The 13,330-nt window shown below is 57.1% G+C and overlaps 1 protein-coding gene across 1 annotated transcript; it reads left to right on the top strand.

The window, feature by feature from the left end:
• Positions 1-493: 493 nt before the first annotated feature.
• Positions 494-10,495, top strand: TFPT (TCF3 fusion partner; the record flags this gene model as incomplete). Its single annotated transcript, XM_015851268.2, has 5 exons — positions 494-513; positions 5,146-5,413; positions 6,603-6,673; positions 6,771-6,838; positions 10,428-10,495. Coding segments are annotated over exons 2-5 (471 nt in total), but the record flags the coding sequence as incomplete, so codon positions are not given.
• Between the last annotated feature and the right edge of the window lie 2,835 nt (positions 10,496-13,330).

The raw sequence follows: 13,330 nt of genomic DNA, 5'->3' as shown, positions 1-13,330 counted from the left end.
TAGGCCCCATTTAACCCCCCTCAGCCCCTATTTAACCCCCATTAGGCCCCATTTAACCCCCCCTAGGCCCCATTTACCCCCCCAGGCCCGTTATCCTCCCCCGTTAGGGCCCCATTTCCCACTTTTAAAGGGCCCCGTTTCCGCCCTCCCCCCCCCCGCACTTTCACTCCGGTTTTTACACGCCTACTTCCGGCTGCGCTTCTGATTGCGTCATCACCGGCGCGCCCTCGCCGGGGGGGTGTAACGTTTTCTTGTCTCGGACACCGGAAGAGGGCGGCGCGAAAGGTGACGTCATCACCGGGGGTTAATGGGGCCTATGGGGTTAATGGGGCCTATGGGGGGGGGTAAATGGGGCCTCATGGGGGGGCGTAAATGGGGCCTTATCGGGGTAAATGGGGCTTAAGGGGGGGGTTAAATGGGCCTATGGGAAGTAAATGGGGGCCTATGGGGGGCAAATGGGGCCTATGGGGGGAAAATGGGGGCCTATGGGGTGTTAAGATGGGGCCTATGGGGGTAAATGGGGCCTAAGGGGGTAATTGGGGCCTATGGGGGTAAATGGGGCCTATGGGGTTTAACAATGGGGCCTATGGGGGTAAATTGAGGCCTATGGGGGTCCGTTAAATGGGCCTATGGGGGGTAAATGGGGCCTATGGGGGGGGGTAAATGGGGCCCATGGGGGTAAATGGGGGCCTACTGGGGGGGGGTACAATGGGGCCTGGGGGGGGGGTTAAATGGGGCCCTATGAGGGTAAATGGGGCCTATGGGGGGGTCAATTGAAGGCCTAATGGGTTAAATAGGGCCCTATGGGGGGTAAATGGGGCCTATGGGGGGGAGTAAATCTGATGGCCCTATGGGGTAAATGGGTGCCTATGGGGATAAATGGGGCTATGGGGGGCGTTACAATGAGGCCTATGGGGGGTCAAATGGGGTTTGCCTATGGGGGGGGGTAAATGAGCCTATGGGGGGTAACATGGGCTATGGGGGTAAATGGGGACCCATAATGGGGGTAACATGGGGGCCTATGGCGGGTAACAATGGGGCTATGGGAGGGGTAAATTGGGGCCTATGGGAGGGGTATAAATGGGGGCTATGGGTATAAATAGGGCCTATGGGGGTAAGATGGGGGCCTATGGGGGTAAATGCGGGCCTATGGGGGGTAACTTGAGGCTCTAGGGGTTGGTAAATGGGGCCATATGGGGGGTAAAATGGGGCCTTATTGGGGGGGGTAAATCGGGGCCCTATGGTATAAATGGGCGCCTATGGGGGTTAATGGGGCCTAATGGTGGGTAAATGGGGCCTATGGGGGTAAATTTGGGGCCTATGGGGTTTAAAATGGGGCCTATGGGGGTAAATGGGGCCTATAGGGGTAAATGGGCCTATGGGGTTTAAATTGGGGCTATGGGGGGTAAAATGGGGCCTATGGGGTTTAATGGGCCTATGGGGTACATGGGGCCCCTATGGAGGATAAGAATGGGTCTATTGGAGGGTAAAGGGGCCTATGGGGGGGAGTAAATGAGGCTATGGGGGGTAAATGGGGCCTATGGCGGGTAACATGGGGTCTATGGGTGTACAATGGGGCCTATGGGGGGGTAATGCGGCCTATGGGGGTAAATGGGGCCTATCGGGGGGTAAATTGGGCCTATGGGGGGTAAAATGGGGCCCTATGGGGGGTAAATGGGGCCTATGGGGGTAATTGGGGCCTATGGGGTTAAATGGGGCCTATGGGGGGTAAATGGGGCCTATGGGAAGGGGTAAATGGGGGCTATGGGTATAAGTGGGGCCTAATAGGGGGGTGTATGGGGGGCTGAGGGGTAGAATGGGGCCTATGGGGGGTAAATGGGGCCTATGGGGGTAAATGGGGCCTATGGGGGGGTAAATGGGGCCTATGGGGGGTAAATGGGGCCTATGGGGTAAATGGGGCCTATGGGGGTAACAATGGGGCCCATGGGGGGTAAATGGGCCTATGGGGGGTAAATGGGCCTAAATAGGGGGTAAATGGGGCTATGGGTATAAATTGGGGGCCTATGGGGTAATGGGGCCTATGGGCGGGGGTAAATGGGGCGCTAATGGGTATAAAGGGGCCTATGGGGGGTAAATGGGCCTATGGGGGGGTAAATGAGCCTATGGGGGGGTAATGGGCCTATGGGTCATCAATGTGGGCCTATGGGGTAAAATTGGGCCTATGGGGGGTAAATGGGGTCCTGGGGTGGGGTTAAATGGGGGCTAATGGGTAAATGGGGCCTATGGGGTAAAATGGGGCTATGGGGGGCAAATGAGGCCTATGGGGTAAATGGGGCCCTATGGGTAAATGGGCGGCTATGGGGGGTAAATGGGGCCTAATGGGGGTAAATGGGGCCTAGGGGGGTAAAGGGCCTATGGGGGGGGGTAAATGGGGCTATGGGGGTAAATGGGGACCTGGGGGGGTAAATGGGGCCTAAGGGCGGTAAATGGGGCCTATGGGGGGGGGGGGGTAAATGGGAACCTGGGGGTCAATGGGGACTATGGGAGTAAAAAAAGGGACCTATGGGGGTAACTGGGGGCCTCTGGGGGGGTAAAATTAAGGTTATGGGGGGTAAATGGGAGCTAGGGGTAAAATGGGGCTATGGGGGGGGGGGTAAATGAGGCCCTGGGGGGTAAATGGGGCCTATAGGGGTCAAATGAAGCCTATGGGGGTAAATTGGGGCCTATGGGGGTCAATGTGGGACCTATGGGGGGGGTTAATGGGTCCTATGGGGGGCTATGGGGGGGGTAAATGGGGCACCTATGGGGGGGAAATAGGGCCTATGGGGGTAAATGAAGCTAATGGAGGTAAGTTGGGGCCTATGGGGGTAAATGGGGCGCTATGGGGGGGGTTAAATGGGGGCTATGGTATAAATGGGGCCCATATGGGGGGTAAATGGGGGCCTCAATAGGGGGGTAAAATGGGGCCTATGGGGGTAATGGAGGCCTATGGGGGAAAGGGCCATGGCGGGGTAAATTGGGGCCTATGGGGGGTAAATGGGGCCTAATGGGGTTAAATGGGGCCTATGGGGGTAAATGGGTGCCTATGGGGTAAATGGGACCTATGGGGGGTAAAATGGGGCCATGGAGGGTAAAATGGGCATTGGGGGGGGTAACAATGAGGCCTATGGGGGGGTAAATGGGGCCTATATAGGGGTAAATGGGGGCTATGGGTATAAATGGGGCCTATGGGGGGTAAATGGGGCCTATGGGTATAAAATTGGGCCTAATGGGGGGTAAATGGGGCCTATGGGAGGGGTAAATGGGGCTATGGGGTAAATGGGGCCTAATAGGGGGTAAATGGGGGTTGAAGGGGGTTAATGGGTCCTATGGGGGGCTATGGGGGGGGTAAATGGGTCCTATGGGAGGGTAAATAGGGCCTATGGGGTTAAATGGGCTATGAGGGGTAAATGAGCCCTATGGGGTAATGGGCCTATGGGGTTAAATGGGGCCTATGGGGTAAATGGGGCCTATGGGGGTAAATGGGGCCTGGAGTGGGGGTTAAATTGGGGCCTATTGGGGAAATGGGACCTATGGGGGTAAATGGGGCCTATGGGAGGTAAATGGGCTCATGGGGGGTAAAGGGGCCTATGGGGGTAAATGGGGCCCATGGGGGGTAAAATGGGGGCTAATGGGGGTAAAATGGGGCCCATGGGGGGTAAATGGGGCCTATGGAAGGGGTAAATGGGGCTTATGGGGTAAATGTGCCTATGGGGTTAAATGGGGCCCTGGGGGAAATGGGGCCTATGGGGTTAAACATGGGGCCTATGGGGGGTAAATGGGCCTATGGGGGTAAATGGGCCTATGGGGGCCGGTAAATGGGGCCCTATGGGGGGGTAAAATGGGGCCCTATGGGGTAAATGGGGCCTATGGGGGGCGGTACAAATGGGGCGCTATGGGGGGGAAATGGGCCTAATGGGGGGTAAATGGCCTAGGGGGGTAAAAATGGGGCCCTATGGGGGTCAGAATGGGGCCTAATGGGGGGTAAAGGGGCCATATGGGAGGGGTAAATGGGGCTATGGGTATAAAAATAGGGCCTATGGGGGTAAATGGGCTATGGGGGGTAATTGAGGCCTAGGGGGGTTAACATGGGGGCCTAATGGGGGTAAATGGGGCCTATGGGGGGGGTAAATGGGTTATGGGTAATAAATGGGGCCTGTGGGGTTTAAAATGGGCCTATGGGGGGGGTAAAATGGTGGCCATGGGTATAAATGGGGTCTATGGTGTAAATGGGGCCTAATAGGAGGGTAAAATGGACGTTTAAGGGGTTAAATGGGCTCCTATGGGGGCTATGGGGGGGTAAATGGGTCCTATGGGAGGGTAAATGGGGCCTATGGGGGTACATGGTGGCCTATGGGGGGGGTAAAATGGGGCCTATGGGGGGGGTAAAATGGGGCCTAATGGGGGAAATGGGGCCTATGGGGTGTAAATGGGGCTCTATGGGGGGGTTAATGGGTCCATGGGGGGTAAGGGGGGGGGTAAATGGGTTCGCTATGGGGGAAATGGGGCCTATGGGGTTAAATGGGGTCTATGGGGGGGGTTAATGGGCTCCTATGGGGGGCTAATGGGGGGGTAAATGGGGCCTATGGGGGTAAATGGGGCCCATTTCCCCCCATTTAAAGGACCCCCCCCCCCGGATAATGGCGGTCCGGTGGCTCGAGGAAGTCTCAGCCCCCCGGCTCGGAGCTGGCCCTTCCCCCTTTTGGTTTGGAGGCCACATCCTTGAAAGGTGAATTAGAAAGCCGAGGTTGGAGTTTTGAAGCCGGGGGGGTCCCGGGGAACCGGCGGGGGGGTGGAGACGAGGAGGGGGACGAGGAGGAACAACGGAGGGAAGGAAGGACGGAGACGGGAGGAGATGGCCAGGAGAAGATGCCGCGCCCTGGACGGGCGCTGCCGGGAGCTGGAGCAGGTCAGGACACGCCCCTTTAAGGCTTTGGCTCCGCCATCCTTTAAGGCCCTTTTGGCTCCGCCCCTTTTGGCTAGACCCCCGCCCCTTTAAGGGTTTGGCGCACGCCCTTTTTGTGCTAGACTTCCGCCCCTTAAAGCTTTGGCTCCGCCCCCCTTTAAGGCCNGGGGGGGTAAATGGGGCCTATGGGGGGTAAATGGGGCCCATTTCCCCCCCATTAAAGGATCCCCCCCCCCCAGGATAATGGCGGCCGTTGGCTTCGAGGAGTTCTCAGCCCCCCCCGGCTCGGAGCTGGCCCTTCCCCCTTTGTTTGGAGGCCACATCCTTGAAGGTGAATTAGAAGCCGAGGTGGAGTTTGAAGCCGGGGGGGGTCCCGGGGGACCGGGGGGGGGTGGAGACGAGGAGGAGGAAGAGGAGGAACAACGGAGGGAGGAAGGACGGAGACGGGAGGAGATGGCCAGGAGGAAGATGGCCGCCCTGGGACGGCGCTGCAGGGAGCTGGAGCAGGTCAGGACACGCCCCTTTAAGGCTTTGGCTCCGCCCCTTTTAAGGCTTTGGCTCCGCCCCTTTTGGGCTTAGACCCCGCCCCTTTAAGGGTTTGGCCCCGCCCCTTTTGTGCTTAGACTCCGCCCCTTAAAGCTTTGGCTCCGCCCCCTTTAAGGCTCAGGGCCCCCCAATGCTTTGGCCCCGCCCCCTTTAAGCTTTGGCTCCGCCCCCTTAAAGCTTTGGCTCCGCCCCCTTCTGCTACCACCCCATTTTGCTCCACCTCGTTTGCATATAAGCCCCGCCCCCATATAAAGCTTTGGGTCCGCCCCTTTAAGGCTTTGGCTCCGCCCCCTTAAAGCTTTGGCTCCGCCCCCTTCTGCTACCACCCCATTTAGCTCCACCTCATTTGCATATAAGCCCCGCCCCTATAAAGATTGGCCCCGCCCCTTTTGGGCTTAGACTCCGCCCCCAGAGGCTTTGGCCCCGCCCTTAAAGCTTTGGCTCCACCCCCTTAAAAGCTTTGGCTCCGCCCCCCTAAAGCTTTGGCTCCGCCCCTTCTGCTCCCATCCCCATTTATTTCCATCTCATTTGCATATAGGCCACGCCCCTATAAAAGGTTTGGCCCCGCCCCTTTTGTGTTTAGACCCCGCCCATAACGCTTTGGCCCCGCCCCCTTAAAGCTTTGGCTCCGCCCCCTTCTGCTACCACCCCATTTCGCTCGACCTCATTTGCATATAGGCCCCGCCCCCCTATAAAGCTTTGGCCCCGCCCCTTTAAGGCTTTGGCTCCACCCCCTTTGGGGCTCAGACCCCCTTAAAGCTTTGACTCCACCCCTTTAAATCTTTGGCTCCGCCCCTTAAATCTTTGGCTCCACCCCTTAAAGCTTTTGGCTCCACCCCCTAAATGTTTGGCCCCGCCCCATTTAGCTCTACTTCATTTGCATATATGCCACGCCCCCTTCCTTATTACCATAGCCCCGCCCACTCGCCCATCCCACCACGTTTAGCCCTGCCTCATTTGCATACAGGCCACACCCCTTCCTATTACCATAGCCCCGCCCACTTACTCCCACACCCACCTGAAGCCCCGCCCCTTATGCAAATCACCCCCTCATTATGCAGCTTTAACCTGACTCCGCCCCTTCCTCAGCCCCTCCCCCTATTAATTAACCCCCCCTGCGTTAATTAACCTCCCTTATTAATTAATTAAGGTCAATGCTCGTGCCCTGTGCCGCCTGCAGTGGGTGCAGCGCATGACCCGGCGGCTGCAGCAGGAGCGCAGGTGGGTTAATTAATTAATTAATTAACCTATTAATTCACCCCCCCCTTAATTAACCCAATTAACCCCCCCTTTTAATTAACCCACCCCCCCCATACAGGTTCCTAATGAAGGTATTGGATTCCTATGGGGACAATTACCGGCAGAGCCACCTCACCTTCCTGCTCGACGGTGGACCCCCCCATTTAATGCCCCCCCCATATTAAGCCCCCCCCTTTTAAAGCCCCCCCCATGAACCCCATCCCTGACCCCCCCATAGTTAACCCCCCCTTTTACAGCCCCCCCCCATAACCCCCAAAATCTGAACTCCCCCCCTATATAAGACCCCTTTTAAAGCCCCCCATAACCCCATCCTGAACCCCCCCATATTAAGCCCCCTTGTTATAAGCCCCCCCATAACCATCTGACCCCGCCCATATTAAACCCCCCTTTAAACCCCCCCCCCCTAACCCCATCCTGACCCCCCATATTAAGCCCCCCCTTTTAAAAGCCCCCCCATAACCCCATCCTGAACCCCCCCATTATTAAGCCCCCCCCCCCTTTAAGCTCCCCAATAAACCCCATTCCTGACCCCCCCCATATTAAACCCCCATGCCCATTTAAGCCTCCCCCATTAACCCCTCCTGACCCCCCCCCTTACTAAACCCCCTCCCTTTTAAAGCCCCCCCATAACCCCAATCCCTGACGCCCCCCCTTATTAAACCCCCCCGTTTTGAAGACCCCCCCATACCGCCATCCTGACCCCCTCCCCATATTAAACCCCCCTTTTAAAGCCCCCATAACCCATCTGACCCCCCATATAGCCCCCCCCCTTTTAAAGCCCCCCATAACCCCATCCCGACCCCCCCAATATTAAGCCCGCCCCTTTTAAAAGCCCCCCACTAACCCATCCTGACCCCCCCTTTATTAAACCCCCCTTTTAAAGCCCCCCCCCATAACCCCCTATCCTGACCCCCCCATATTAGCCCCCCCCTTTAAAAGCCCCCCCCCATAAACAGCCATCCCGACCCCCTCATCAAACCCACACCCTTTTAAAGCCCCCCCCCCATAACCCAATCCTGAACCCCCCCCATATTACGCCCCCCCTTTTAAAGCCCCCCCGCCATAACCCATACCTGACCCCATATTAAGCCCCCCTTTTAAAGCCCCCCCATAACCCCATCCTGACCGCCCCGCATATTAACCCCCATCCCATTTAAACGCCCCCCCACCTTTTAAAGCCCTCCACCCATAACCCCATCCCGCCCCCCCCCATATTAAACCCCCCCCTTTTAAAGCCCCCCCCATAAACCATCCCGACCCCCCCCATAATTAAGCCCCCCCTCCTTTTAAAGCGCCCCCCCCCATTAACCCATCCTGACCCCCTCCCCCATATTAGCCCCCCCCCTTTTAAAAGCCTCCCCCCATACCCCATCCTGAACCCCCCCCATATTTAAAGCCCCCCCCTTATAAAGCCCCCCCCCATAACCCCATCCTGACCCCATATTATAACCCCCATCCATTCAAGCCCCCCCCAATAACATCCTGACTCCCCCCCTTATTAACCCGCCCCCCTTTTACAGCCCCCCCCATAACCCCATTCCTGACCCCCCATATTATAAACCCCCTTTAACCCCCCATAACCCATCCTGGACCCCCCCATATTACCCCCTCCCCCTTTAAAGCTCCCCCATATACCCCATCCTGACCCCCCATATTAAACCCATCCTTTTAAGCCCACCCCATAACCCATCCCGAACCCCCCCCCATATAAACCCTTCCCGGCTTTTTAAAGCCCCCCCCCATATACCCCAATCCTTGACCCCCGCCCATGAATTACGGCCCCCCCCTTTCTTAAACCCCCCCCCATACACCCCATGCTCTGACCCCCTCCATATTAAGCCCCCCCCTTTTTAAAGCTCACCCCCATAACCCATCCCGACCCCCCCCATAATTAAACCCCCCTTTTAAGCCCCCCCCATACCCCATCCCTGACCCACCCGCCATATTAAGCCACAATCCCCATTTAAAGCCCAACCCCATAACCCCAATCCTGACCCCCCCATATTCAGCCTCCCCCTCTTTTAAACCCCCCAAACCCATCCCGACCCCCCATTTAAGCCCCCCCCTTTAAAGCCCCCCCCCATACCCCATTCCCTCACCCCCCCCAATTCCATGCCCCTCCCATATAACCGCCCCATTGGCCCCCCCCATGATACCAGCCATTTCGCCCCCCCAATATTTGCCCCCCCAAAACCCATTAGCCCCCCAAAACAGCCCTATTTGCCCCCCAAATAACAGCCCCTATTGCCCCCCCAATAAAGCCCCAATTCCCCCCCAAATAACAGCCCCTATTGCCCCCCAATCACAAGCTCCCTATTGCCCCCCCAATAAACAGCCCATTGCCCTCCCCAATAACAGCCCTATTGCCCACCACAGAGCAGCCCCTATTGCCCACCACAGAGCAGCCCCTATTGCCCACCACAGAGCAGCCCCTATTGCCCCCTCCCAAATAACAGCCCCTATTGCCCCCCCCAATAGACAGCGCAATTGCCCCCCCAATATAACAGCCCCTATTGCCCCCCCCAATAACAGCCCTATTGCCCCCCCCAATAAAAGCCCTATTGGCCCCCCGAGTAACAGCCCCTATTGCCCCCCCCGAATACCAGCCCCTATTAGCCCCCCCCAATAACGCCCCATTGCCCCCCCAATACAGCCCCTATTGGCCCCCCCATAACAGCCCTATTTGCCTCCCCCCAATAACAGCCCCTATTGCCCCCCAAATAACAGCCCCTATTGCCCCCCCCATAACAGCCCCTTTTGCCCCCCAAATAACAGCCCCTATTGCCCCCCCCCAATAAACAGCCCTATTGCCCCCCCGACCAATAACAGCCCTATTTGCCCCCCCAATAACAGCCCCTATTGCCCCCCCCAATAAACAGCCCCTATTTGCCCCCCCAATAACAGCCCTATTGCCCCCCCAAAAAACCAGCCCTATTGCCCCCCCAATAACAGCCCCCTATTGCCCCCCCCAATAACAGGCCCATTGCCCCCGCCCAAATAACAGCCCCTATGCCGCGCCCCCAAATAACAGCCCCTATTTGCCCCCCAATAACAGCCCCTCACCTTGCCCCTCCAAATAACAGCCCCTATATGCCCCCCATAACAGCCCCTTTATGCCCCCCCCAAATAACAGCCCCTATTGCCCCCCCAATAACGCCCCTATTGGCCCCCCCCGCAATAACATCCCCCAATTGCCCCCCCCAAATACAGCCCCTAATTGCCCCCCTCAGATTCAATAACCAGCCCCTATTGCCCCCCCAATAACAGCCCATTGCCTCCCCAATAACAGCCCTATTGCCCTCCGCCCAAATACAGCCCCTATTGCCCCCCCAATAACACCCTATTGCCCCCATAACAGTCCCTTATTGCCCCTCCAATAACAGCCCTATTGCCCCCCATAACAGCCAAATTGCCCCCCCCCCAATTATAACAGCCCCTATTGCCCCCCAATAAAGCCCCTATTGCCCCCGCCAATAACAGCCCTATTGCCCCCCCAATAACAGCCCCTATTGCCCCCCCAATAACAGCCCCATGCCGCCCCCCAATACAGGCCCCCCACCCCGCCACTAACACCCCCCCCCTTTCCCCCCTCCATGATGAACGCCATTCCCCCCCCCCCCAAATAATTGCCACCCCCCCAATATTTGCCCCCCATCCCAATCTGCCCCCAATATTTGCCCCCCCCCCACTAAAACACCCCCCATTGCCCCCCCCCAGGACGAAGCCTTTCGCCCCCCCCACCCGGGCAATTGCAGAGAACGAACCCCCCGACAAAGAAAGTTGGTGGGGGGTGGGCCCATCACATCGGGGGGGGCACAACATTGGGGCCGCCCCCCCACCGCACCCCGCAAGCCACCCCCCTCCGACCCCCCCCCAGACAAGGAAGGAGGAGGAAGGGGGGGGGGGCAGCTGCTATGGGACTCCCCCAGAGGAAATGGGGGCAGGTAATGAAGGGGGGGGGGGAGTAATTACATGGGGGGGGCAAGTAATTAAAGGGGGGGGGTAATTATTATGGTGGGAGGGCAATATTATGGGGTGGGGTAATTATTATGGAGGGAGCAATAATTAAAGGGGGGGCAGTAATTAAAGGGTGGCATAATTAGAGGGGGGGGCATGTAATTAAAGGGGGGGCAGTAATTAAGGGGGGGGCAGTAATTAAGGGGGGGCCAGTAATTGAAAGGGGGGCAGTAATTAAAGGGGGTACTAATTAAGGGGGGGGCAAGTAATTAAAGGGGGGGCAGTACTTAAAGGGGGGCAATACTTAACGGGGGGTAATATTATGGGGGGGGGCAATAATTAAAGGGGGGCAGTAATTAAAAGGGGGGGCATTAATTAAGGGGGGGCAGTAATTAAGGGGGGCAGTAAATTATAAGGGGGTAGTAATTAATAAAGGGGGGCAGTAAATAAGGGGAGGCAATAATTAAAGCGGGGGCCAGAACTTAAAGGGGCCATAATTATAAGGGGGGGTAGTAATTAAAGGGGGATTTTATGGGGCAATTAATTAATGGGAGGGGGGCAATAATTAAAGGGGGGTAGTAATTAAAACGGGGGGCACATATTTAAGAAGGGGGGGGCAGTAATTAAAGGGGGGGTAAGTAATTAATCGGGCGGTAGGGATTAATAATGGGGGGGCAATAATTAAAGGGGGGGCAGTAATTAAAGGGGGGCAATAATTACTGGGGTAGGTGCTTATAATGGGGGGGGCAATAATTAAAAGGGGAGGCAATAATTTAAAGGGGGGGCAGTAATTAAAGGGGGGGGCAATATTAAAGGGGGGCAGTTATATTAGGGGGGGCAATAATAAAGAGGGGCAATAATTAAGGGGGGGGCAGTAATTAAAGGGGGGGCAATAAATAGTGGGGCGTAGGGGAATTATAATGGGGGGGGCATTAATTAAAGGGGGGGGCAGTAATTAAAGGGGGGGCCGTAAATTAAAAGGGGGGGTAGTAATTAAAGGGGGGGGCAAGTAATTAAGGGGGGCAGTTAATTAAAGGGGGGTAAGTAATTAAAGGGGGGCAGTAATTAAGGGGGGGGCAGTAATTAAAGGGGTTTGGCAGTAATTAATGGGCTGGTTTAATGGGGGGGGGTGTCTTTTAAATAAGGGGGAGGGGCTAGTTAAATGGGGGGGGGCAGAGACATGGGGTGGGGGGTCCGTTTTAATGGGGGGGGGTCCATATTTAATTGGTTGGGGGGTCCAGTTAATAAGGGGGGTCATTTAATTGGGGGGGGGGTCCAGTTAATAAGGGGGGGGTCCTTAAATGGGAGGGAGATGGCTAATGTTAATGGGGGGGGTTTCCATTATGGGGCGGGGGGGGTCAGGTTATAATTGGGGGGGGGGTTTGGTTTTAATAGGGGGGGGTTCAGGGTTTAATTGGGGGGGGGATTAAATAGGGGTGTTTCAGGTTAATTAATGGGGTGGGGGTCAGGTTAAATTGGGGGGGGTTCCTTATAGGGGGGGGGTTGGTTAGGTTAATTGGGGGGGGGGTCCATTATGGGGGGGGTTGGTTTAGGTTAATTGGGGGGGGGGGGGGTCCATTAGATAAGGGGGGTCAGGTTAATTGGGGGGTGGGTCCATTATGCGGGGGGGGTCAGGTTAATTGGAGGAAGGGTCCCATTCATGGGGGGGGGTTCTGGTTAATTGGGGGGGGTCAGTTTAATTGGGGTGGGGGTGCCATATGGGGGGGTGGGCAGGTTAATGGGGGGTGGTCCATTATGAAGGGGGGGGGTCTATTATGGGGGGGTCCGCATTAAACCAGCAGCCTTTTCCTTGCAGGTAAGGGGGGGGATGAATGAATCTTTGCCCCCCCGTGGCCTCCCCAGTTTCGACTGATGTGAGACCCCCCCCCAAACAAGACCCCGCCCCATTTAAAAGCCCCCCCCCCCCCCTTAAACCCCCATAGCAATGAAACAAACCCCATAAGGACTCAATGGGAGCTCTATGGGCCCTCAACTTGTTCTTCAAATTAATGGGGGGGGGGGGGGTTTAATCAAGGTGCCCCCCCCCATTTTAAGTGGGGAGGGGGCTTCACAGCTTCTTCAGCCAATCCGCTGGGTCCTCGGGGTCCACACGGGTTGGGAGGGGACCGTGGGCAGGTTGCCCGTCGTCACGGAGGGGACTAATAAGGGGGGGGGCATTAATTGAGGGGGGGGTCGTTAATTGGGGGGGGGTGTTAATTGGGGTTGTGGGGGCATTAAGGCGGCTGGGGGGGGATGGGGGGAATATTGGGGGTTTGGGGGGCAAGTAAGGGGGGATTGGGGGCAAAAGGGCTGGGAGGGCATTGGGGGGGCAATAAGGGACTGGGGGGGCATTTGGGGGAGGCAATAAGGGGCTGGGGGGGCAATCAGGGGTCTGGGGGGGCATTTGGGGGGTAGTAGGGGGGGTTAGGGGGGTAATAAGGGGATGGGGGGGCAATAAGGGGCTGGGGGGGCAATTTGGGGGGAGACATTGGGGGGGTGTTGAGGGGGTAAAAGGGGCAAATGGGGGGTTGGGGGGGCAATAAGGGGCTTGGGGAGGGGAGGCATTTGGGGGGGGGTGGGGGGGGGGGCATTGGGGATTGGGGGGGCAGAGTGTTTAGGGGGGTAGTAGAGGGTTGGGGGGGGGCTTAAAAAAAAATAAAG

The sequence above is a fragment of the Coturnix japonica genome, unplaced genomic scaffold (assembly GCF_001577835.2).
Source record: "Coturnix japonica isolate 7356 unplaced genomic scaffold, Coturnix japonica 2.1 chrUnrandom872, whole genome shotgun sequence".
Lineage (NCBI taxonomy): Eukaryota > Metazoa > Chordata > Aves > Galliformes > Phasianidae > Coturnix > Coturnix japonica.
Note: the sequence above shows the minus strand (reverse complement) of the source record. Positions and strands in the feature narration are given on the sequence as shown.